The sequence below is a fragment of the Lissotriton vulgaris genome, chromosome 10 (genome assembly GCF_964263255.1).
Source record: "Lissotriton vulgaris chromosome 10, aLisVul1.2, whole genome shotgun sequence".
NCBI lineage: Eukaryota > Metazoa > Chordata > Amphibia > Caudata > Salamandridae > Lissotriton > Lissotriton vulgaris.
In genome coordinates, this window is record NC_141698.1 from 550,015,555 (window position 1) to 550,042,304 (window position 26,750).

At 42.8% G+C, this 26,750-nt stretch overlaps 1 protein-coding gene across 1 annotated transcript in view; it reads left to right on the forward strand.

Moving 5' to 3' along the window:
- The window catches only part of NLRC3 (NLR family CARD domain containing 3), a 1,491,832-nt gene that overhangs the window by 1,243,718 nt on the left and 221,364 nt on the right, over positions 1–26,750 (forward strand). Inside the window, exon 16 of the mRNA XM_086941402.1 lies at positions 17,852–17,935. Coding sequence (XP_086797528.1) covers positions 17,852–17,935 — 84 coding nt within the window. The remainder of the gene's footprint in view (positions 1–17,851; positions 17,936–26,750) is intronic.

The following is a 26,750-nucleotide window of genomic DNA, read 5'->3' on the forward strand; positions in this document are numbered from 1 at the left end:
TGGGGTGAATTTGAGAGACTTAGAGGAGTGGAGGGGTGTGAAATTCGGCCCCGCTGTCCAGTATTGAGGATTAACTAAAACCTTGAGAAACTCTGCAAGACTGGTGAAAGGATTGAGGGAATTAATTATTTCCCACCCCCTCGCCCAATGTGCCCATCTGCCGCCTGCGCTTGGCCTACCAAGTCTCCCCTCACCTTTACTTAGAGGCGCGGCTGAGAGATTCTTCCTCCGCTATTGGTAACCTTGGTGAGGAGAACCGAGACCCCGGAGGTGTGTTCCGCCTGTCCTGCAGCCCGTTTCTGACTGGGAGACCAGGGACGGTTGGAGGCTGCTGTGGTAGCGTAGCGGAACGGGTAACCAGCTGGGACTGAGGAGGCGCGATTCTGCGCAGGCCCGGTGTAGCGTTCACTGTCCCTGAAGGGGACGGAGAACTAGCCAGGAAGGGCCGGAGAAAGGCCACTGTTCGCTTGAGGAAAAGGGGGTGGCCTCTGCCTAATGCCGTTACTCTCCCGTGCCTGCGCAGTGACGCCAATCACTAGGGAGACGGCGGAATCGGCTTGAGGCAGAGTTCGACGGAAGAGTAACCAACGGAGCCACAGACCCAGTGCGACCTTTCCTCGATGCCGGCTTGGGTGACATTCGGCCTGGCCCACGAGGGAGGGGCTGCTGGGGAGAGGGAGCCTGGAGGTGAGAGCTGGTCCACTGGGATTGTGCAGAGTCGACGGAAATAACCCAAAACACTTGGCTTCAAGTAAGAAGGGAACTGGGGGCTGCTGTGGGTCTGGGGTTTATCATCCGAAGGTCCCGGAAGGGAGACCCCCCCCCCATTTATTTACTGGAAGCACATAATTTGCAAGACAGGGAAGATTGAGTCCAGGAAGCCACTGAGAGTCGTATAAAAGGGAACCAGTAAGGTGAAGAAGGGTGACAAAGCGGGAAAAAGACCTTTGAACCCATTTGAATGCTGTCATTGACTGAGTTTGTTGCTTAACCTTTCTTTTTCAATGGAGGAGGGGAAAGGTTACACTGATTTCCCTTTGTCAATCACCTGATGTAATTTAGTAAAGCAGGTTGTCGTAATTAATTTACCAACTGGACCCAGGTGAATAATCCATTGTTCCTTTGTAGGTCACAGACTCTGCTTCCTAATGTGCCAAGTCGGTCTAACCAAGAAAATGCCTTTATTTTGAAATATTTAATGCCGTGTTGAACATATTGAGTTAAGAACCAATGTACTGCTGAATTGATTGTGGGAGAAATATTTAATGTGAGTAGTGACAAAACCGTCAGATGAAATAAGTGAAAGTATACAAAAGCTTTTATAAAAGTGAACCGTATTTTTCTAAACTGGTGTAGTGTTACTTTTTTTTTTTTTAATGGATGAACGCTAAGTTACTGTAAGGGTGTGTCGCAAGCTTAACACTTTTGCCTTTGGGGGTTAGACCTTCCTACTCTCTGCCAGGCTACCCTATGTGGTCTGGTGACCTCAGGTCCAACACAACCCAAGTATTTAAAAATGCCCATTGTCTTGCCAGGAAGTGTGGCGTAACATCGTGAGTTGTCGACTTTGTAACTGGGAAACCGGGTTCTAGTATCAGTGTCGGCTCTCTCATGGAGAAACATGAAAGACGGTACGCCCATTCCAAAAGCACACATGCTACTTCCTCAGAAGTATGAAACATGAAGTGCTGCGCCCGACTGTGAAGCGGGCACCAAACTAATAAACCGAAAGAAAGTTTGTTTACACATGCCACTGCTTGCATCTGCTGCCTCCTCAGGTTAGACAGACCCTCCAGGATTTTGCGGTTTGCTGCGAAATCGGCACTTTTGCTAAAATGCCGTGATTTTTACAAAAGTGCAGCGAAATCGGCACTTTTGTAAAAATGCGCGATTTTTCCCCAAAAAAGTACCAGCAAAATCGGCACTTCTCCATTTCCAGTGAAAGTAAGATTGCAGGTATCACTTTCTGGTGGCCTTTAAAGCAGGTGGATTGCAATTCTGACATTGTTTGAGGCTTTGTCTCAATTCATGAGTACTTAGTAAGCTTGACTACTGCAATAACCTACTAGTAAGCTTTCATCAGTATTCCTTCACCTCATTGTACAAGATCTTAAACTCGGTGCACATAACCATATAGAATCTCCTTAAACACACTCCCACAATAAAGGCACCAAGCTGGCTGTCTTCTGCCAAAAGCAGAGCCACTTTATGCTACAGATACCAGTAAAAAGTATGTCCGTAGTTCATCCCATGACTGACTTCTCTGTTTTCTAGCCTGTTATAATATCTGCCTACAATAAACTTCTAAACAAAACACCCTTGTGTTGCATCAACTTTTGTTGCTTCTTCACATGTGATAAACAATCGGTGCCTCCCTGCAGACTGTTTCTACCTGCACTCACATTAGGAATTCCTTCATTTCCATAGGGCAGAACATCTGTGCAGAATGTGAAAAACCTCCATAGAGTTGCACATTTACAAAATGTGTGACTGCCTGACCCATACTACAAAAGAACCTCATAAGCGACTACGTCTATAATACAATAGGGTGGGGAAAAGGGAAGTACACACTGAAATTTAGCGGCATTTTGCAGCACTTTATTTTGCAATTTATGCCCCCGGAACCCCCCACACACTGGGCACATGGCGGGTCCAACCAACAATAAAAAAAAAAAGGAATGCCAGGAGGGGCCCGCCGCGTGTCCAGTGTGCGGCGGGCTCCGGAAGCATACATTGCAAAATAAAGTGCCACAAAATGACGCTAAATTTCCATATTTGTGCCGCTAAATTTCCATATTTGTGCCGCTAAATTTGCTAATCCATGCCGCTATATCCTGGGGGGTTTGATTAGATGGAGGGTGAATAGATGAAAGATGCGTGGGTGGACACTTGGACAGGCGGGCCAGGTGGAAGGGTGGATTTACAAGCTGATCTCATGGTTAGCCGATGGGCAGATAGACATATGAATAGATAGGTGCAGGTGGATGAATGATGGATTGAGTGTTAAATGGGTGTATAAGGGTCGGTGAGTGATTGATTTTTTGATGGGAGTGTATATGCTGACAGGCAGGTGGATCGATTAAACATTGGGTGTAATGGATGACTATCTGACAGATGTATTCACAAATCATTTGCTGGACAAGTGAATGGATGGATTAATACATTGATAAATTGGTGGCAAGACAGATGGAGAAATTAAAATATAGGTGTTGGAATGAATGGAAGACACATTGATGTATTAACCGCAGGATGCATAGACCGACGGATGAATGGGTCGATGCATACACGGATAAACATGCGGATAGATGAAAAGGTGGGTGTGCGAGTCGGAAGGCTGAATGGTTTAATAGTTAGACATATACCTCGGTCGGATTCCACCTGGTAAATTCTACATACGTGCTTGTGCCACGATGACGTCTAAATCACAATGTTTTAGGCCTTCTCGGGTGGGAAGCGTGTTCCCAAGATTTACACTTGTTCAATTTTGTCAGGATTATGAGATTACTAAACTATTTCACCGTCAAAACGAGTACATACATGATTAATAAAACCATAGCGCAGGGGTTCGGATTAAGGCGCACGGCTCTCCCTCCCCTACAAACCCTCCACTGGGATGATGAAGAGACATGTGAGCAGGGCAGGGAGGAGGTTTGAAGCAGCCCACCCACTGTAACTCAGGACTTCAGAGCCTAATCAGAGGTCTCCAGACCCTCATCGTGGGTCACTATGTAGGTTCCTTGAGGCAGGCCCAGCTCAGCAGCTGGCAGCATCTAGTGGAGATCAGCAACTGGTGTTTACCTAAAGTAGCTGCTCTCACCTCAGCAACCTACGTAAAGGGCGGGACCACGCTGCAGCGCTACTCGAACCTGGGTCTCTCACTGCCCCCAATAGCCTTGCCTCATTGCTTGCACAAGTGTGGAGCATCCCGAAGACCCTGCTCTCCGAGATCAACTCTCACAAAGTCAGTGGTGAAAATTCAGGAGGGGACGCCGACCTTCTCCTAGGAAGCCACTCCCTTTGTGAAGTGGCAATCGAGCCTTGGCCACTCACTAACCCCCGGCCGCACGGGTGCCTGAGAAAAGCACTGCAGATTCTGCTCTGTTGTTATAGCTGCTGTCGTATCAGGCAAGATGGGGCCTCATCAGCTCACACTATGCCACCCTGTGACAGGAGTCGGTAGCAGCAGTGAGCGCGTGCCGAGCCTTGCAGGCTATGTCCTCATCCTTTTTCCCGACACTGTCTCTCGTCTTCCGGAGGGGGGGAGGAAGGGGGGGGTGTCCCTCACCAGTGGATGGGGGTCTTTCAAGCAAGGAACGCCAGGATAAGTGTAGATGGGTCCGGAATGGAATGGAGTCGCACCGCGCGGCAACTATCTACAGAACCATCTTGCCCACGCCCCCTTAGAAGTATACATTACAACTGGGTCCGGAATGGAATGGAGCCTCACCGCGCGGCAACTATCTGCAGAGCCATCTTGCCCACGCCCCCTTAGAAGTATACATTACAACTTACATATCATGTATGTTTTTTTAGAGGTACTAATATCAGTTTTCCTTGAAACACTAACCATTAATGGCTTCACCCTCCGCGCTGATCCAGGAGGAGGCGAGGCGAAGGTGACAGCGAGACGGGCAGCAGGAGTCTATAAGCCCCGTCCTTTTCAGACTGGGGGTGCGTGTTTTTTTTCTCCCCTCTTCTCCATTGGCTGGAATGTAAACAACGGGCGTGTTTTTGACTGTTGTTGTTTACATTCCAGCCAATGGAGAAGAAGGAGAAAGAAAGTAAAAAAAACACGCCCTCAATCCAAAAAAGACTGGGCTTAGAGGCAAAGAAGAACCTCACTTGGACCTCTTCTCCAATGGCTGGCCACCGTTTAGGAGGCCAGCCAATGGAGAAGAGGGGCAGGGCTTAACCTCGCTACTCAGAGACATTAAATCTCGCCATCGCGACTGCGCATGTGCGCAGCCTACGCTAGCCAAGACCTAAAAAGGGGTGGGTGGGGAAAACCTTGCACCCTTTGGCGGGCACCCCATGGTGCCTGCCACAGTGTGCTTAGTTGGGAAAGGGGGTGTCCCTCGAGTACACCCACGGGCCCCATTTGGAGGCCTACTGGTGAAGGGGGGCCTGCTACGGGCTCCCAAAATCCGATTCACATAGCTCTTTCATCCCGGTCAAACCGATTCTGAACGGCTGTCTGAACCAGTCATTGTACTCGCTCGTTCAGAAACTGTCTCCATTGGGCTGTAAGATTTGCCTCCGAATGACTCGGTTGCCTGAATCCCATTTGGAACCGATTCGTACAGCCCGGACGGCTTCCTTGCATCGTACTCGGTAGTCCAGAAAGGTGACCGATTCGGTCAGGAAAAGAGGTACTGAATCGGATTTGCAGAAAACAAATCCCGTTCGGAGCCTTTCTCGACAACATCGTAAAAGGCCCCTTAGTAGTAAATGTGGACAGGATCAGGGAGAGCATATGGAAAAATAGGCATAGCACACTAGGGGCCTGATTACAATGAGGTTTGGATAGCCGAGGGGCTGCCCCCTTGTGAACCCTGCACCGTGCCGTGCCTGCCACACAGTGCAGGGATTCACACAAACTCCCATTTCTCAAGCCTTGCACCACACATGGCCAACCACTGATACTGCAAAGCGGTCCCACAGAAAAAAATTGAGATAGGGAATAAAAATAAAACCCCATAAGATGTAATGTTACATTAAATGGAATCAAGTAAAGTCAATAAACCTTTATTCAGCCAAGTTCTGGCCATAAAAGTAAATTTTACATAAAAACATGTGCATTTTAGATTAAAATACACAAGATTTAAATCATTTCATGATTAAACACATGTTCTAACAACCCGGGTCATAATTATTAGCCCCCATATTGTTTCTTTTTACAAATTGCCCCTGTTAAGAAACGTGCAACCCCATAACAAACAAGTGGGGAGGAAAGCATTTGTAAGTAAATCAATGCTGGCCTAACTTGTGCAAATTGACAATCTCTTAAAAGTGGTAGGATATATTTAACTCGCAGCTCGGTATAAAAACCACCAAAAAACAACATAGAGTGCAATAGGTCTTGTTCAGAAAAGTTGTCACATGCACATGGTTGCAAGGAACCTAACTTAGAAAAACCTTTAGGTACAGTTAGGAGCCTATGAATACAAGTAAAACTAAATCTAGATAAAATAACACGATGATGCAGATTATTAACAAAAGACCAGAACGGTTGTGATAAAATACCAGGACATAAAACCATAAAATGTCTACAGGTAGGTTTCATAAGTTCATTACCTTCTCTATCCAACTGTCCTCTGTAAAAGTAGAGTTTTAAAATTTTTCACAGTTTCTACATCCACCTTTCTGAAATGATTAAAAAGCTCTGGTTGCCCAAGAGCTGAAACCTGTTGTGAAATATAATCGAACCAAGGAATTTCTACAGCTTTATCCAAACTCATGCATTCAGCTAAAATAATCTGAATTAAATGGAATCATATAAAACTAGTTCAAAATATTAATAAATGTCATTTAATGTTTAAACTAATTTCTAAAAACAAAAACACATTATTTTATTTTACCAATATTTTAATAACATTTTTTTAATTTATGAAATAAATTAACATTAACCTGTATCAAAATGTAATTAAATTACTTTTAATTAATTTAATATATCACCTTTAATAATTATTAATAAAAATTATTTTTTACTGTTGTTGTTTTTTTTCAGTTAAACTTCAGAAAAATAATTCTAATTTAATCAGTACAAAACAATTATATTTTCTATTTAACTTAACTTAATATTGATGTAGATATTTTTGATTATGTTCTATATGTAAAAGAAATATATCAAAGTAATTGACATTAGTATATATAATAACATATTTGTACTTTTATTTGTAAAGTTTAATAAACATTTGAACTTTTCTGTATATTTTACCATATGGAAGTCTCTGTCACTGTGTTAAATATTAATATAAATTAACTTTGCATAGAATTTTTTTTAAAACAAACAAACAAGCAACAGTACTATTAACTTAATTTTGAATTAAAAATGTATATAATTTAAATATGTGAAAAAAAGAATGTTAAAAGATTTATTTAAAAATATCCCACCTAGAGTACAATGTTTGTATTTACCTAATATGTATGAAAAAATACGAAAAGTTATGTATGAAATCAATATGCATTTTAAGAATAGTTGTTTATTTTTAAATTAAAAAATTATTAGAATATGTTCTCATTGACTAATATTTACTTAAAAAAAATATCATTTTAATATTCAAGTGGAAAATCCTACAAATTATTTGTGATGCCCTCACACACCTCTAGGAATATCATGCTTCATCATTGGGCTTGCTCCTCGTCGGGCCGGCACTACTGATGAAAAAATCTACAACTGACTCGAAGATGTGTACTTCAATTATTAACCCCTTCTGTGCTGATGACGAGCCCAGGCTCGTCATGCAGCACGGTGCTCGTGTGCTGGTGATGAGCCTGGGCTCGTCATGAGCCGTGGAACGCTCACACGCGGGGATAATTCCCCTGCTGTGTTGAGCGTTCCATTGCGCGCGCGGGTTCATGACGAGCCCAGGCTCGTCACCAGCAAACGAGCACCGTGCTGCATGACGAGCCTGGGCTCGTCATCAGCACCACGACGCCGTGCGCGGCCCCCCTCCCCCGCGCCGTGGGGAAATGCCCCGCAGCAGAGGGGTTGTAAAAGAACAAATGTAGGTTGGGTCTACAGTAGACCCAACCTACATTTGGTCTTTTAACCCAAAGTAGGCATATTCTAGTCAGTTTTCGATTTTTTCACTCACAATCACACACCCGCCCTCACTTATCCTACTGATCTTTTGAGCCCTCTCACACACACTCATCATACGGCTAGTACAGTGAAAAGATCTCTGCCAAAGTGACCTTCTGGGGGCCCAGTAGGGCATTGTAGCAATGGCCCGACGAGGCGCAAGCCCGATGATGAAACATGACCTCTCTAGGGGTGCATGAAGGCATCACAAATAATTTGTAGGCATTCCCACCTCACTGTGCACCTCCCTTTCCCAAGTGTAGTAACATACACTTCTACATTTGGCTCAGTCTCTCGTTTCAATGGGTGAAAACATATATATCTTTACACTCATAAATTGTGAATAGCCAAAAGGAGTAAAGTTACTCAAAAGTGTAAGAGTGAACTTACACCTGTAGATTACTCATGACTCATGAATGTAAATTACCTTTGTGAATAGCCCCAAAATATTTCTCTGTTCCAATCCAAATCATTCATATTGTGCCTTGACAACAGCGTGTCACACTGAAACGTATGTTAAGTAGTGAATTCTACACCCCCCCACTTGGAGCAGTGTAGTAATCCAGAGAAAAGGTTGAATTTTTAGAAGTTTATTAGACAGCACAGCATAAGATCCTTGTACAGCTAGATCAGGATTCAACTGACCTAAGATACAGAATGCTACATGAGGAAAGCTCTGTTCAGAACTTGGAATGTAATCAGAAACATAACATGTCTCATGCTATTAAAGGAACAGTCTTACAAGGCTAAAACATAAATGAAACTATAACAGAATGTAACACATCCCCCTCATTAAAGGAAAAAAACACACAAAAGAAATTTAAACAAAATCTTGTAAGGAGATTGGTCTTCTCCTGATTCGTGTATCATCTTTGATTCTTGAAGCCACTGAATCAGGGAAAGAATTATTATTTGTTTTAGCTTTATCAAAATCATCATGAGGCTGAGATTGTACAACATTTTGCATTGGGCATTTCGCAACTTTACTCGCATTCCAAACTTTGCCATCCTGAGTAATAACAGAATTACTAAAAACCTTTTTCACTTGCATAGGCCTGCCATACTTACTCATGCCCTTGCTGATCATAAAAGGTTTTAAAATCCTGACCCAATCACCAACCACAAAATTATGCTATTTGGTTTTCCATCTTCTATTATACCACAAGGCTGACTTGCTTTGCTTGCTACTAACCCTGTTGGCAATTCTTCCAATGTCCACTTCATCTTTTGCCACATTCTTGCATTTCTCCTTAAATCACCAAGGGCAAATAGCTGAGGCAGGATCTCTACCTTTAAGTAGTTTGAAAGGACTAACCTCCGTGGTAGTATGAGGAGTTATGCGATAAGTCCACAACTTCTCTCTAAGCACACTTAACCAATTACTTTTCTCCTTAACCGCATCAGTAACAAAACCCTTCAATACCCGGTTAAAGCGCTCAACCTGTCCGTTCTCATGTGGTTCCTAAAGAGATGTCCGAATATGTTTGACATTACAACCCTTTAAAAATGTTTGCATCTCAGAAGAAACTAGTTGCACACCATTGTCAGATACTAGAATAGAGGGAAATCCCTCTCTCGCAAAAACCTCTTTGAAAAAAGAAATAACTACTTCAGAGGTAACCTTAGACACAAACTTTACCTCTGGCCACTTAGAATGATAATCTATCATGACTAATGCAAAACGAGAGGCTTCCGGTAAAATATTGAAAGGACCTGAAATATCAAATGCAATTTTATTCCAAGGTAATTCTGGCCATTGCACAGCTTTGAGCAGTGGAACCTGCACTTTAAGCATTTTGTCATTGGAACAACACTCATTACATTCCCTAACTGTGCGGTCAACAAACCTATCCATCCCTGGCCACCAAAAATCTAACCTTATCAAACGCTTCATGGCTGAAATTCCAGGATGGGTCTTGTGAGCTAACTTAAGAATAAGTTCTTGTATTCCAACCAGTGGAATGCATTTACCAGATTTGAAAAACAAATCTCCCTCACACCATAACTCATCTGCCACATTATAAAATGGAATTAAATCATCTCTCACACTGGTTTTATTAGGCCAACCTTCAAGAAGATATTTTCTCAACAAAACCAACTTTTCGTCCTCCTCTTGACATTTCAACCATCCCTGCTCAGTAATGTCCTGATACATAGGAGAAACCAAATCTGACAAACCCAACACAAAATCAACCTCCCTGAAACAATTAATTTTGTCAACCGTACTCTCACTCTCACAAGGTAAACGTGACAAGAAGTCAGCAGTGACATTTTTCTTCCCGGTAATATATTCCACAGTGAAATTGTATTCCTGTAATTTTGATGCAAGACGTGCAATCCTTGCCGTGGAGTTCCAACCTCCACCAACCGATAAAATATGCACCAGCGGCTTATGATCTGTTCTCAGAACAAACTTACTTCCCCATATATAAATTCTAAAGTGCTCAATAGCCCAAACGCAAGAAAGCAATTCACGTTCAATGACTGCATACCTGTGCTCTGTCTCGCTCAAAGTCCTGGAAGAAAAGGCAACATTCCATTCCATGACACCATCAGTCTGGGACAACACGCATCCAAGACCATACAGACTTGCATCGGTGATGATAATACATTTTTTACCCATTCTAAAAGGTTTCAGAGTTGGCGAATTTACAATATCATTCTTAATGTCCGTGAAAGCTTTTTCCTGCTCCTTTTCCCAAATAAACTCATTACTTTGTCTTAGTAGTTTCCTTAATGGTTCCATTTTGGTGGCGAAATTCACAACAAATTTACTGTAATACTCGCACATGCCCGAGAATGACAGTAGTTGTTCCTTATTGCTTGGAGAAGGAGCCTTGAGGATAGCATCCACATTGGATTTTTTTGGAACTAAACCTTCCCCTGACAAAGTATGGCCCAAATATTCCACAGACTTACAAAACAATTTACATTTGTGTGCCTTGAGAGTAAAACCAGACCTTTCCAGCCTAGTACACACTTCATTTAAGTGTGTGAAATGCTCAACTTCATCTTTAGAAAAGATCAAAATGTCGTCTTGAAAACATTTAACGAAAGAATCAAGATCTCTAAAAATTTGGAACATAACCCGTTGGAAAACAGAGGCAGCAGATGCCAATCCAAAAGGCATTCTCCTATATTGAAAAAGACCCATAGGAGTAATGAACGCTGTATATTTTTTAGATTCCTCAGTGAGCTCAATTTGATGGTACGCAGATCTCAGATCTAATGTGGAGAAAATCTGCGCACCATCAAAAAGGGAAACAAGTTCATTAATATTTGGAAGAGGGTGACAATCTATAACGATGTTTGAATTAAGTGCCCTCAAATCAATGCAGACTCTCAATTTCTGATCAGGTTTCCGTACTAAAACTATTGGCGAAACCCATTCCGATGACTCAATGGGTTCAATAATGTTATCTTTAAGTAAATCATTCAACGTTTCCTTTAATTCTTCTCTAACATTTAGAGGGACTCCTCTTAATTTTTGTTTAACTGGGAGTGCGCCTTCCTTCAGCACAATTTTATGTGCAAAATTCTTTAATTTCCCTAACCGATCACAGAAAACTTTGTCAAATTTATTGCTCCAGAAAGAAATATCATTTTTTTTAACCTCAGTAGAACAAATAGCATTTAACATATCTTGATCACTACAGAGAGAAATAGGATCTTTAGCACGTGGATTTAGCGTGATGCCAAGTTCCCATGGGTCATGCCAACCCAGCACATTAACACCTTTAACAGCAATATACAATTTGATATGGGCTAATCTTCTCTTAAAGCTTAAAGGAACTTTGAAATATCCTTCCACATCAATTTTGTTCCCATTGAAACTTTCAGCTAAAATAGCAGATTGTTGAAAACAAGCAACATCACATACATCTTGCAATTTTTCATTAAAGTATTCTCTAGTAATAATAGTCCACGGGGACCCAGAATCCACCATAAGTTCAATAGCAACATTACAAGCATGAAATATACATTTAGGTGATTTCTTGCTGGTAAACATAACACAACCTTTTTCAAGAATAGATACAACGAAACCTTTGTCAAGATTTTGTTCAAAGCACTCACTGCTACTGTTAACTATAGAAGAAACTTTTGCGAGAGTAATGTTGTGCGAGGATGGGCGCGTCTGCCCTGTTCTAAACTGACTATTAAAACGCCTTTCCCTACAGACATTACTGAAATGTCCTATTCTACCACAATGATTACATGTTTTATCAATAGCAGGGCAACCTTGAAAAGATGCAATGTGCGATTTATTGCCACACCTGTAACAGGACATAAGGGTATTACCAGACTCTATCCTTCTGTTGTTGATACCATACTGATTCTTGGTTCTCACTTGTGCAGGAATAATATTTTTGTTGTCAGTTTTAGACTTTACTGCACATACCTCCTCTTCAGAAGAAGATTTACAAGGATTAGAATTTTGTTTGACAACCACATCCATCCATTTTTCAGATAACTCAGTGGATTTAGCAATAGCAATACTTTCCTCTAAATTAGGATCACCAATACACCATAATTTATCCTGAATTTTTTTGTTTTTAACATGAACTATAATCTGGTCACGAATCATTTCGTCAGACATAGCTCCGAAATTACAATGTAATGTTAAAGCTCTAGGGAAGTGAGAAAATCATCAAAAGATTCCTCTTGCTTCTGTGCCCTAGTGTAAAATTTGAATCGATTTAAAGCAATGTTGGCTGTAGGTTTGAACCTTTTTTCCAATCTATTAAGTGCCTCAGTATATACATTTATGGTATCTCCACTACCTGTAGGAACTGACAATTGTGGTAAAGTTCTGAAAATTTCCTGTCCTTCAGAACCTAAACAGTGTAACAGAATACTCTTTTTTTTCTCTCTGCACCCATTTGCTCCCCATCAATAGCCCTCATATAATTGAAAAATTCCTCCTTCCATCTGGACCAGGGCATAGGAGGATCACCCTTAATCTGTAAAAACTTAGCAGGAGAGTCAAACTGCATTGTCACAATAGGTACACAATAAACAATGGAGAGAAAATGGTGTAACTATACTAAGTGAAATAAATAAATAAATAAATAAATAAATAACAGTTAAATAGCAACAATAAAGAGAATAACAGTGTATATGAAACTGTAAAACAATAACTGAGATTGACTAAAACAGTAAAAAGTACTGTGAAACATGTAAATAAATAAACAGTACTTATGAAGAAATGTCGAGTTTAAAATCAGAATGTATCCAAAGTTTCTTCACAGGTTGTCGAATGGTATTAATTTTGCCTGGGTACAACGCGAGTAAAAGCAAAAGAAATGCAAGGATCGTGTGAATATCCGATGCCGGTGATTATTCCTGAACACGGAGGTCGCGTAGCAACGCTGTTGTTGACAGAAATGATCTGCTAGAGGTAATTGGATAGACACGCTCACGTCAGCGTCATCAGAGCCAATGAGGAGCCTCGTGAGAGAGGTGCGCGCCTGAACAGACGCGAAGAAAATAAATAAACAAGGAAAGGGCTCCACGCAAAGGCGCTTCCAAATGCAGGCAGAGCTCCGTCAATGTCAGGAAATACAACGAAATGAAAGAGCGAAGACCTCAGCGATCAATGAAGGGTAGAAACTGCACAGGGATGACGTCAACTCAAGAGCGCTCAGGAAACAAGGCTCGAGCAAGGACAGCGTTGTAGGCAGGTAACCAGGCAACAGTAGTTGAAAGATGCAAAGTATAAAATAAACACTGGAAACGATGTGAAAAGTTTAAAATAACGCAGGATGGCTTCCAGAAGTAGTACTCTTAAAAGAGAGCCATGTAGAAAGTTTCTTCCAGAAAAGGTTGTACAGGAATTAGAAATCCAAAGGAAGAAAAATCCAGAAATGTAGAAAATTGTAAAATTGGGTCCAAAACTCCGCTCCTGTGCTGTAAATGGCTGGAGTAAGGTTGTCCTCGTCGCCAAATTTTGTAGTAATCTAGAGAAAAGGTTGAATTTTTAGAAGTTTATTAGACAGCACAGCATAAGATCCTTGTACAGCTAGATCAGGATTCAACTGACCTAAGATACAGAATGCTACATGAGGAAAGCTCTGTTCAGAACTTGGAATGTAATCAGAAACATAACATGTCTCATGCTATTAAAGGAACAGTCTTACAAGGCTAAAACATAAATGAAACTATAACAGAATGTAACAAGCAGTCTGCATAATTCTATTTCAGTTGTAGCGACGAACAATTAACAGCCCTGTATCTGAATCTGTTTAATGTATCTGCCACTCAAACAGGCGATCTTAACTGGGTCTGTCTACATCATTTGGGCTGGATTGTGTTCCTTGTGTACACCTGTTATCGCGGAATATCTGTCTGTCACCCACAGTGTTTTGCTATTGAGGGCAGAATGTGAGTAGTAATAGTGAACAAAATAAGGGGCTTAAAGGGTATTGACATAATCATGCATTTAGTTTTCCCTTTAACTATGTAGTTTGTGAGAAGTTGGCCTGATATTCAGTGTTCACTATTCTAGTGATCACTATGTATCAGTCCAAACAACCCTTATGGTGATTGGTCAACCTTTTAGATCAGCTATCCTAGTAGCGTGGATACGAGCAGTCTTCGGGCTAAACTCTAGAGGGCATGTTAAGCCAGCTGTTATACCATCACATATACCCCTTGAACGCCAAGTGAAAGGACACCACACAAGTGTTATGAAAATAAACAGTGTATTTATTTAGATCACAACAGCCCTGTACTCTTTATGAGGACAGGGTACTAAGCACACAACAAAACTCTTACGAAAATACTTTGAATTGCACAGTTTACACAAATGCCCGAGGGGCACGAAAAACCATATACTATGGAAGTGGAATGCGAAATTACTAGCAGGTAAGTACTGGACTAATAGGCTTTGGAATCGCTAGGGCTACGTTACTGAACCTTCAGATTACTAGTAGGAGGCCTAGGGGACTCGGGTGCAGAGTGTGCACTCTCACGCGAGATGCGGGACAAAGTCTATGGGAGCTAGTAAAAGCAAAGTTAGTGTTCTCGGGCGGACCCAATAAGGTAGGTTGGAAACAACAGTGGATCTGGACCCTTGGATAGTGAGGCTATGCTGGGGCACCGAAATGCCGAAGTTACCTAGCCCAGGGGCTGCAGCTGCATAGGTCTGAAAAGACGTCGGGAATCCTCGTTGTCGAACCAGGAGCCTGAAGAAAGAAGTTGCTGGCAGGCGACCAGTGAAGATTGTTCGAAGTGATCCAAGCCTGGATCGAAGATGGATGATACCTGAAAGCAGAGGGGACCAAGTTCGTGACCACTAGCCAGTGATCAGATGGCACCAGGAGGGCACCGGATGGTAGTCACCTCGACCAGGTGAGTGGGCGACGCTGGGCTCTGCAGTCTCACGGACCAGGAGGCGGTGTCGGCGACCAGGATGGAGGTGGGAGCTGTCCCACGATGGTTGATGCTGTCGACGTCGCTGGACCCAGGATTGGGGCAACAAGTCTTGGCAAATTCAAGCCCACGCGGTGGACTCAAAATGGCGTCTGGAGTGGACCAGGAGGGTCCGGGGTGCTCCTCTTTTGGAGGGGAGCAAGGGCCAGTCTGGAGCAACCAGACCAGCAGTGTTGTTGTCGTCGGGAAGGCCACAAGCCAGCGGGCTAGGAGCCAGACAACGCGGTGAGCAGCAAAAAGCAGAAGGGCCCCACGCAGATCTCGTGGATGCTGGGAGGCTGGACTTCGGTGCTGGAGCTGCTCAGGGTCGGGGCTTCTCAGACCCCAAAGCACTCACCAGAGGATCCCTCGGTGGTCGTGCTGGATAGAAGTTCTGCAGTTCTGATGATGGCCGGTCCCTCGAGGTCTCGTCGCACCTACGGTTCTCAGCTTAGCTGTAGAGGTAGGTAGAGGTCAGAGGTGCCAGGGAAGCCTGGTCTCTTCGAGCTGGGCAGTCGGATTCCGGAGGAAGGACGTGCAGTAAACCGCAGAGTTCTTAGATGGTGCCTGCGGATGCAGGGTGACTACTCCTTAGTCACAAGGGAGAAATCTTGAGAAGAGTCGAGAGTTCCTTTCGTGGAAAGTAGTTTCTTGATTCAAAGATGATCTAATTTGGAAGGGTCCCCGCTCCTGCCTTTATCCTAAAGAAAGGGGTGGGTACGCGACTAGGTCCTGCCCTAGGGATGGGACCAGCAAGGGGGGTAGTTACACCCCTCTCCCATGCCGGACTTTCCCCAGGCCAGGGGCTGGTGTGCCCCTGGAACTGGTTCTAGCCGGCAGATGCATAGTGAGCACCGGGGTGCCACTTGCAGTCACCTTCCTGTAAAGCCCTGCCTACCCAGGATACACAAAAACCCTGTCTGGGATGGTGCTAGCACCGCACCTGACAGGAAACCTTTTGTCCAAGCTCCCCTCGCTGGAAGGACTCCCAGCTGTAGGGGGTCAGACTCGTGTCTGTGGTGGCAGCATCCATTTTGTGATGCTGAGGCTTGAGTTAACTTTAACCGGGGTTCACAGTTACATACATGTCGTGTCCCTCTAGAAGGGTGGAATGCTAACCCTGTCGCCAGAATTGGCGAGGGGTTAGTATTCCAATTCGTATGACACCTTACTCGACATGTTTTGCTAAAGCGATACCAAAGATATCATTTAACCGCGAGGATTATAATGCACTTAAGAGTATATGGTATGCGTTATCATGGAACAGCTATTAGGACTTGGTTCCGCAAGCTGCAAACGGGCTCAGCTCATGCCAGAGCACCATCTCACACGATTCCAAGCTCTCTGCCTTCAGGATTGTCAAGGCCTGCCATAGGAGTGACTGATAGGAATCGGTGTGTCCATTTTAGGGTTAAATATAGGTATACTATATCTAAAGCAAAGGGTGATTACACCACCTTGCCCCAGCTGTCGTGCAGCCAGTTGTGTCAGATTTAGATGGCCACCCAGGGGTGGCATAATACATGCTTCAGCCCCTGGTAGGCCCTGGGTACACCTATGCCCTGAGTTACAGGGTCTGATAAGGTGGCCCAGTACCAATTGGATAATGCACCTAAGGTACACATGTCAATTTAGTGAGAGAACAGCTAGGCTGTGGGTCTGATTGGCAGGCCCACAGCCAGAGAAAGTCGTAAACCAGTGAAACAAAAGCAAAAAATCTGGGTGATCATAGGATTGCAGACCCTACTCTCCTACATAGTTCACTACCCTTAAAAACCAGACACAGGCGGTTCAGTTAATGTACTGTGTAAAAGCAACAAAACTACAAAACGCGTTGTGGGTCTTCAGCCTACAAAATGATACTAAACCATACTAGGCTTTCTCTTCCAACATCTGTGACCAAGGGAGTAGGCAGAAAATTAAAATACCCCCACTTCGATCAATCTCATTAACATCAGCGATCCAGACCCCCCAGAAGAGTTCCCTCCTCCCTTCCAGACGTCTTTCCATTTATCGTCCGTTCACCCTTCCATCCATCTAGCCTTTCTCCACTCTGTCATCATTAATTTGCCATTCCATTCTTCATCCTCCCTTCTCTCTTCTATCTGTAGCTGCCAATTTTTTCTTTAGTGCCCTTACTTTGTTTTCCTTACTTCTATTAATCCTCGTATTTCTAATTACGTCTCACTTCCTCCTCCTCCTCCCCCCCATTTTTATTGTTACTTCTTCTGTTTCTCATTCACTAGGTTTGGTTAGTCGGTTATGCATTTTTTTCTTACAGTAATATTCATGAGAACTTAATCCGCTCTATTCTCTATATGATGTTTCTAAGGCTGTTGGGATCTGAACCATGTGTAGCCACCAGGAACAGAAATACACTACACTAAACCATCTGTGAATCCACGCTGTGGCATTTGTTATTGCCCCCCAAATATCTTTCCTGCATCTTCCTCACACGTATTGCAGCAATCTCATTTACCATTCGTGATTTTCACAAAGCTGCTGGAAGCAGTTAGGCTGTGCACAATGTGCTTTATATAGCAATATAAACACATTTAAAGAACTGCTTACTGGACAAATGATTATTGCGAGTTTCATTAAGATAGTAATAAAAAAATCACACTTGTGTTTTCTCAGCCTGCAGGGAACCTCGATAGGAGTGAATGGCGCCAAAGCTCTAGCTGAGGCCTTGATGCTGAACCGAAGCCTCTGCACTCTAGAGTAAGTAATTGCATGTTTGTCAAAAACAAAAAATAAGAATAAGAATTATATATATATATATATATATATATATATATATATATATATATATATATATATATATATATATATATATATATATATATACACACACACATATATATATATATATATTACCTACTGGCGATAGCCAGTAGGTATATGTAGTTAGTATTGTTTTCCATAGGAAATCCGCAACATTCTATTGGGAATAACTTTGGCGCCGGTTGAGGAATCTGCCTGTAATTTTCCTTAAATTTGCCTCGCTGCGCTCCGCTCCTTCCCTGAAAGTTTGGGGGGGATTCGTCAAGCAGGGCCCGAGATAAAAGGGGGGTCCCAAAACGTGTTTTCTCCATGTTAATTTCCATAGGGCGGTTGGACTCACTTTTAGCCCGAACGGATGAACGGAATTACACCAAACTTAGCAAAATTGTACGGACTGGTACGCCGATGTGCCTTTGCTATGTTTGGTGAAAATTGCTCCAGTGGTTTTTATGAAAATTAACTTAAAAAAACATATATATCTGGGCGGAGCCTAACCACACATCTCATCGTGAGATCTGATTGGCTGTCAGCACTTCATCGAAGAAGTGTTGGCAGCCATCTTGGGACCAATATACATGATAGCACCTCATTAAAAAGCATTGTAGTTAATAGAGGGCTTTAGGACTTTAGTTACATTATAAATCATTTGTTGATGGTACCGTACTCATTTTAGGAATTGTGGTGTGTTCTAAGGTGATTTTACCATGTGAAAAAGCCTTCTGCTGGGATATCATGAATCATGTTTGAAAGAAAACTATTATCTCATGCTTTTCCCACAGTGGTTTGGAAGGGGATCTATAAGCAAAACTGAAAGCATATTTTCTGTAAATTCACATTATCTTTCTCAGTCATGTGAGAATGAAGTCTGACATTCTCAGTAAAACATGTACATCCAACAAGGACAGAGACTGTCAGTTGATTCCTTTGTGTTCTACTGCAGCCTCCTAGAGTGTTCTAAAGAACAACTAGAGCGCTAACAGTCCTACTTATTACAAAGGTATGGCACGCCTGAAGCCATCTTGATTGGAATAAAGTGGTAACTCTTAAAACATTTAATTTAAAAAGTAACAAAATGAGGGGGTATATTTTGCCATAGAAAGTATTATTAGTGCTGCAGAAAGAAAAATTAGGGCACATTTTGAGTGACTTCTCAAATCCTCTTCTATTTCATTAAAATATTCTGACATGCAGGCTCCCAAGATGGCCACCAAAGACAAAAGAGCCCAAATGTAGCCCAAATATCACCCAGATGTAGCCCAAGTATAGCCCAATGACAGAATGTCCCAGAGTGTTCGAAAGAACAACTAGAGCGCTAACAGTCCTACTTATTACAAAGGTATGGCACACCTGAAGCCATCTTGATTGGAATGAAGTGGTAAGTCTGAAAACATTTAATTTAAAAGGGAACAAAATTAGGGGGTTCATTTTGCCATAGAAAGTATGATTAGTGCTTCAGAAAGAAAAATTAGGGCACATTTTTAGTGACTTCTCAAATCCTCTTCTATTTCATTAAAAAAATTCTGACATGCAGACTGAAACATGCACTTTGAATACCAGCAGCAGACTTCCCTGGTGAGCAGTAGCTTTACTGCAGTGATCTTTTGAGCAACTAGAGTGCTAACATTCAGAATTTATGGCAAATGTGTGACACATCTGAATACCTTCTTGATGGAACCAAAGTAAACCAGCATTGAAAATGCAATAGATCTCGCCCTCGTTTAAGTTAAAGCCATTCTGTTTGTAATGAGGTGGGTTTTTAGCTTTGCTTTTATTAGTGTTTTTAAAACTTTCATGTAAATAACAGGCATATGTATGCATGCATTTATATTTGTATTTATATAGATATGCAGATTATATATTTTTATATATGTATGTATATATATATACACATACATATATATAAATGCATATGCATATTTATGCATATATATATGTGTATATGTGTGCGTGTAGAGAGAGGTAGAGAGGTAGAGGTTGAGAGGTAGAGACTAGTAGAGAGAGAAGTAGAGAGAGGTAGAGAGTAGAAAGTGAGTAATAGAGAGTTGAGATTGAGTTGTAGAGAGTAGTAGAGAGCAGTAGAGAGAGTAGCAGAGAGTGAGTAGTAGAGTGAATATTAGAGTGAGTAGTAGAGAGTAGTAGAGAGTGAGTAATAGAGAGTGAGTAGTAGAGAGTGAGTAGAGAGTAAGTAGTAGAGGGAGTAGTAGAGAGTAGTAGAGAGTGAGTAGTAGAGAGTGAGTAGAGAGAGAGTAGTAGAGAGAGAGTAGTAGAGAGTGAGTAGTAGAGTGAGTAGTAGAGAGTGAGTAGTAGAGAGTAGTAGAGAGTGAGTAGTAGAGAGTAGTAGAGAGTGAGAAGTAGAGAGTGAGTAGTAGAGAGTAGTAGAGTGTGAGTAGTAAAGAGTGAGTAGTAGAGAGAGAGTAGTAGAGAGTGAGTAGTAGAGAGTGAGTAGTAGGGAGTAGTAGATAGTAAGTAGTAGGGAGTGAGTAGTAGAGTGTAGTAGAGAATGAGTAGTAGAGAGTGAGTATTAGAGAGTATTGGAGTAGTAGAGAGTAAGTGGTAGAGAGCAGTTGAGAATATTCCAAAGTTTGGCACAGCACCACTTGCACAATAAGTCCAATCAAATCGTATCACTTAGAGTCCTTATTGAAGCGCTGAATCTTGGTGTATATTCAAATGCTTTTATTTTCCTAAAAAGATATGATAAGATATGACCCAGGGACCCCCAGTATGCAAGGGGAATTAGTCCCCCCTCTGCAAACGCGCCAGTGGCCTGCGTTGCAGAGAGGTGTAAAAAGGGGCATAGCCTCATTACACCTCTGTGCAATGCAGCCCCCTGGCGCATACTGGAGGTTCCAGGTGGGCTAGTTGGCCCCCAAGGGCCCCCAGTATGCAAGGGGAATTAGTTCCCCCTCTTCAAACATGCACGGGGCTGTGTTGCAGACAGGTGTAAAAAGGGGCGTGGCTTCATTACACCTCTCTGCAATGCAGTCCCCTGGCGCATACTGGAGATTCCTGGTGGGCTTTCAGGTCTTATATAGTTAGGAATTAGCATTAAAAAAACCTTTGAAATTCACTGAAAAAAACATAGGTTTCAGGCCTTATATAGTTAGGAATTAGCATTTAAAAAACCTTGCAAATTCACTGAAAAAACCATAGGTTATCCAGTATTAGGGTATCTTTCATAGATTCACATGCCTGAATCATTCCCCGTCGTCGAGGCGGGAGTCCCACGGTATAAACATATACAACAGCAGTGCCTAGAAAATTTCTTGTAGTAGGCTGGAAAAGCCCAAAGGCCTAACTAGGCCTCAAAACTTAGCAGCCTATCTACATCATTATGTAAAAAGACCTGAAATAGTAGCCTCAGCCAATCAGCTGTCCTCACCCTCTAGACCCTTCCCAGCTCAGGCAGTTCTCCTCAGATTTTCACCGCACTTCGTGTGTAAGGGAGTCTCCCTGAGTGCCTACTCAGTTTTTGATGTTTTTTCCTCAAAATGTCTGAAAAGAAGGCTCTTTTCAAAGCTTGTGGAACCTGCTACAAGAAGAGGGTCCATGTGGATGACCAGCACTCTGACTGTATTTATTGTCTGCACCCTTCACATATTGTGAAGGACTGTAGGATTTGCCGTACCTTCCCTCAGAAAACTATCAGGGATAGGGAGGCAAGGGTTCTTTTGTGGTTGAAGTCTTCTTCCACTGATGATGAGGACAAAGTCTCTACCTCCAGCTAGAGAGCTAGATCCAAAGAAAGTTCTTCTCCTGAGAGAAAGAAGAAACTTAAAACCTCTCAGAGAACTTCAGAACCCTCAAAGAGTGCATCGGCTTCTTCAGGTTTAACAACTGTGAGTACAACCCAGGCTAAGACTGTTTCTCTGGTGTCTGTACCTACTACTACCTTGACTTCTGCCTCTTCATCCCCTCGCCTTTGATGTCTGTTAAACCATCGCTGACTAAAAACAAGTTGCCATCGTCGACGGCCCCGTCGACGACGGCTCCGTCGACTAAATCTTCTGGTCCGTCAACGGCAATTCTGTCATCGAAGCCGACATCATCGTCGACGAAGACACTTTCGACTTTGTCGTCGACTAAGGCCTCGTCGACAATGGACTCGTCGTCGAAGTCACCATCGACGGCCTACTCGACAAAAGACTCATAGACGAAGACATCATCGACGGCCTCGTCGGCGAAGGGCTCGTCGACGAAGGACTCGTCGACAAAGACACCATCGACGGACCCGTCGACGAAGGGCTCGTCGACGAAGACACCATCGACGGTCCCGACGACGAGGGACTCGTCGACGAAGGCATCATCAGCGGCCCCGACGACGAGGGACTCGTCGACGAAGACACTATCGACGGTCCCGACGACGAAAGGTTCGTCGACGAAGACACCATCGACGACCCCGTCGACGGCAAAATCTTTGTCATTGACAGTACCGTCGACGGAAATTCCTGTAACAGTGCCTTCCGCAGTGACATCTGCTCATCTGTTGCACAGTTGTCTCCGACAAAGATACAATATACTCATTTTCAAATGAAAACGTATCAAAGGCAAGATTATTCTCACATTTCTCCGCTCTTACCATCGCACATTTTGGAGACATATGTGGAGGAGGAGTCAGATGAAGGGGAAGAGGATGACGGTCTTTTTGGGATTGCCCGTCACCCTTCTCAATTAAATATCAAATATCAGGAGGATGATGAAGATGATGTCCATGGTCATTATACGCATGACGTTTATTCCACGCCATATCAATCACCTCATACTAGACCTTCTCGGTCTGAGGACACTAGTCATTTGCCAACTTCCTTAATTCAGGATTTGCAGGCTATGTTGGCGGATTATCGCCAGAGATTTCCACCAACCCCGGTTGCACCCACTGGGTCGCCAATTCCAGTTGACGTGCCAAGACCTCCGTCACCACGAGCTTCATTGTCGCCAAGGCAAGATACTGGTCCAGCACCTCAAAATGATACAGATACTTCTTCTAATGATGACGAAGAAAGCAGGGAAGAAGGCGAGTTGCCGGATAAAACACCTGTAGATCCTTGGGAGGATTATGTCATTCCTATGCCTTCGCCGCCTGCGCCTCGTCCTTCAGATTCTCCACCTGAAGATATTGGCGGTTTTCACAATATTATGCAGCGAGCTGCTAATAGATTTGAATTGGCCGTCACAGTTGAGCAGTCGGACTGCTTTTTACATGACTTTAAAGAGGGATATTGCAGAGTTACCCGGGCTATTCCCATTATTGACTATATTTGGAAGGAGGGCCTCAACATAATAAAAACGCCCGCTTCCATTCCTGCAGTCCTTCCAAGAATAGAGAAAAAGTATTGAGCACCATCAGATACTCCATCTTGTTTAATAGGTCACCCTCGACCAGATTCTGTCATATCCCAGGCTGCGCAGCAGAAATCCAAAAATCCTTCTGCTCCCATTTCAACACCACCTGACAAGGAGGGCAGAAGACTTGATGCCATTGGAAAGAAGTTTTCGGCAAATGCAGCAGCCTCCATTAAAGCAGCTAATTCATTGGCTATCCTGGCTCGTTATGATAGACAGATGTGGTCAGATCTGACGGAATATCTTGATTTGATCCCTGAGGATCATCAGATGGAGGTACGCAGAATTGTGCAGGAGGGTGAAAAAGCGGCTTCAGAAATCATCAATTGCGCCCTGGACATTTCAAACACCAATTTAAGGCAATTGGCTGGAGCAGCTGTACTTCGGTGTCAAGGTTGGCTCAGGGCTACCACCTTCAGGCCTGAGGTCCAAACCAAAATCTTGGACATGGCATTCGATGGAGATTCACTTTTTGGGAAGCACATCGATGACGCTTTGCTGGCTATAAAAACTGATACAGACACAGCTAAATCACTTGGTACCCTGCAATACAAGAGGGGATCCTTTAGAGGAGCAAGAGGCCGTGGTTACTCCTCCAGAGGCAATTATTCCAACCAACAAAATCGTCAGTATCAATCGAACTACAACAAACCTTACTATCAATCCTCTTACAGGCAGCCTGCCTCTGGTTCTTTCTCTCGGCAAGGAGGGAAACGACGCTCAAGCAATCAAGGGCGAGATTCCAACAAGCGCCAATGAGCTTTGCCGGATGTCAGCCACTCACCTTTCCCTTCCCGTGGGCGCCAAAATCTCCGCCTTTTACCACCAATGGCGGAAGATAACTTCAGATCAGTGGGTCCTGGATCTTGTCAGGAATGGACACACTCTGGAGTTTTTGCAGAAGCCTCCAACCACGCCGCCCAGGGGTCCCCCTCCCCCTCGTCTTCACTTACTCTTCAAAGAAGCTTTAAAGATGAAACACAAGAATGCAATAGAACGAGTTCCTCCTTCTCAGAAAGGGAAAGGATTTTATTCTCGCTTCTTCCTCGTAGAGAAAAATTCAGAAGAGTGTCGTCCAATACTGGATTTGCGCAAACTCAACAAATATCTAAAGAAACAGAGTTTTCGCATAGTAACGTTGAAGGACATTCTGAATTGTCTCAACGAAGGGGACTTTATGGCTTCTCTGGATCTGCAAGACGCCTACTTCCACATCCCTATTCACCCGAAACACCGCAAATACCTAAGGTTTCAAGTGGCTGGCGTCCATTTCCAGTTCAAAGTGCTCCCATTCGGCCTAAAATCGGCCCCCAGAATCTTTACCAAATGTCTGGCTCCGGTGGCAGCAATGTTGAGGTCCCAGGGAATGCAAGTTTTCCCATACCTCGACGACTGGCTGTTAAAAGGTCCAACCAGAATCTCAACAATGGAAGCGGTCAGGAGTACGCTCTCTCTCTTCTCGAATCTAGGACTGACCCTAAATTCGAAAAAATCTCAGCTTCAACCTCGTCAAGAATTGACCTTTCTGGGAGCAGTTTTGAACACATGCCAGTGCAAGGCGTACCTGACACAAGAGCGGCAAAACAAGCTGTTAAAACTAGCAAAACAAATATTTGCAAGAAGGTCACTTTCAGTTCGGATATTCGCTTCCCTTCTAGGGATGTGCCCATCTGCGATCAGCCTCATTCCTATGGCGAGACTCAGAATGATTTAGAAGGTTCTTAGCTGAGCAGAGTATAATCAATATTCAAGTCCAATAATAGTCCCAAGAAGTGTATGTATCACTGATAGACTCTGGAGTATCCTGCTTTGTGTCCAAAGCGATGTATTCTTCAGATTAACAACACCAGGGTTTGTTGTCCAAGCATCAGTATCATTTATTTCGGTTCGTATTCCATCAAACAAAAACACAGCCACAGCCAACACGTGTTTCGTCGGGTATTATTGTCATGCCTTACGACTTCTTCAGGGCTGCAAGCCAAGAAGATAAACGTTCTTAATAACTAAGATGTATAAGACATTAGTCAACGTAACATTATAGTGACGGGAGAGGATAAGTCATGTGTGGGATCACCATTAAAAATTACCATGTGACTGATGTTATACTATTTAGAAGATCACCTATACATAGAGGTGCTACCCTGGTTTATAGATAGACACACAAGAAGAGACCCACAAGTCCCAAGTTTGAAAGAAATAGTAAATTAAAATTCACTTTACCAAAGAAAGTTATATCCTTCCTATAGTTCAGAGCTCCAATGGTATAGCCGTGAGTCACACCCTAGAACAAGAGAGGACACTCCTTATTTTCTTCTGGTACTCATATAATCCACTAAATCATTATAAGTCAATATTGTCCTGATATTCCTGATATTTCTCTTATACTAAAGTCAATCTTATTGCATATAGGAACCGCTAGTTACGAGACAAAAGGACAAAGCCTTATTTTATAGTAAAGTCTAGTTCAGTACATAAGCGAAAAGAACAGTAAGCAATACGTAGGCCCCGGTAAAATAGTATGATACCTTAATCAATATTATGGCTCACCTCAATGTGAGAGGAAAGATTTCCAAGAGTAACGATGAAATAATAATTAGATATTAAATTCTCCAGTTTCGTCAAGATGAAGAGTTTGATAAATGTATCTTTTCTGTAGCAAAAGATAATAAAATAATATTCCTAGTTGAGTCAATAACGTCCAAAGCGGTAAGATCAAATTATCCAAGCTTAGTCATGACAATCACACTCACCCGTATTCTGGCTGACAGTTTCCAAGATTATTAAATATCCCGTTCTTGGCACGAGTACGTGACGGGTTGTCTTCAATCTAAAAAGTTTAAGGAAGCATATGTGAGCTTCTGTAATATCCACCCACTATTATATACAACGGACAAGTACACATCAAGACCGGGCACCTCACCTGTATTCAACCGCGTGTACGCCGTCAGAAAAACTCCATCAGCGGCTGGCGTCCTATGCGTGCGCCATTTTATTTGTAAATCCCAGGTATATTAGAAATGCGACTTTAGTCGCCATCTTGTAGTGGCTACTATTCACATAATTATATATTACATTTGTTCTCTTAAACTGAGATATATGTTCTTGTATCTTGTAATTTTATAAATTAGTATAAAACCTGATACGAGTCAAAACAAGTTAGTAACATCGCTCTTCGCAAATCTACAGTCCTGTCATTACCGTGGACGGCAGCTATCACAGTATTAGAATATAGTACAGATATCCGCAAGTTAAATAATAATTATAGCACGTTATATAGAAATTGTGTACATATATTCAATCCAAACGAGTAATATATATTTAACAAGGACAAAAGTTGTGCCTACGTCTATCTAACGGATATTCGAACCCTTCAATTTCAAAGAAAAAATATACTCTTTACACGGCTCCA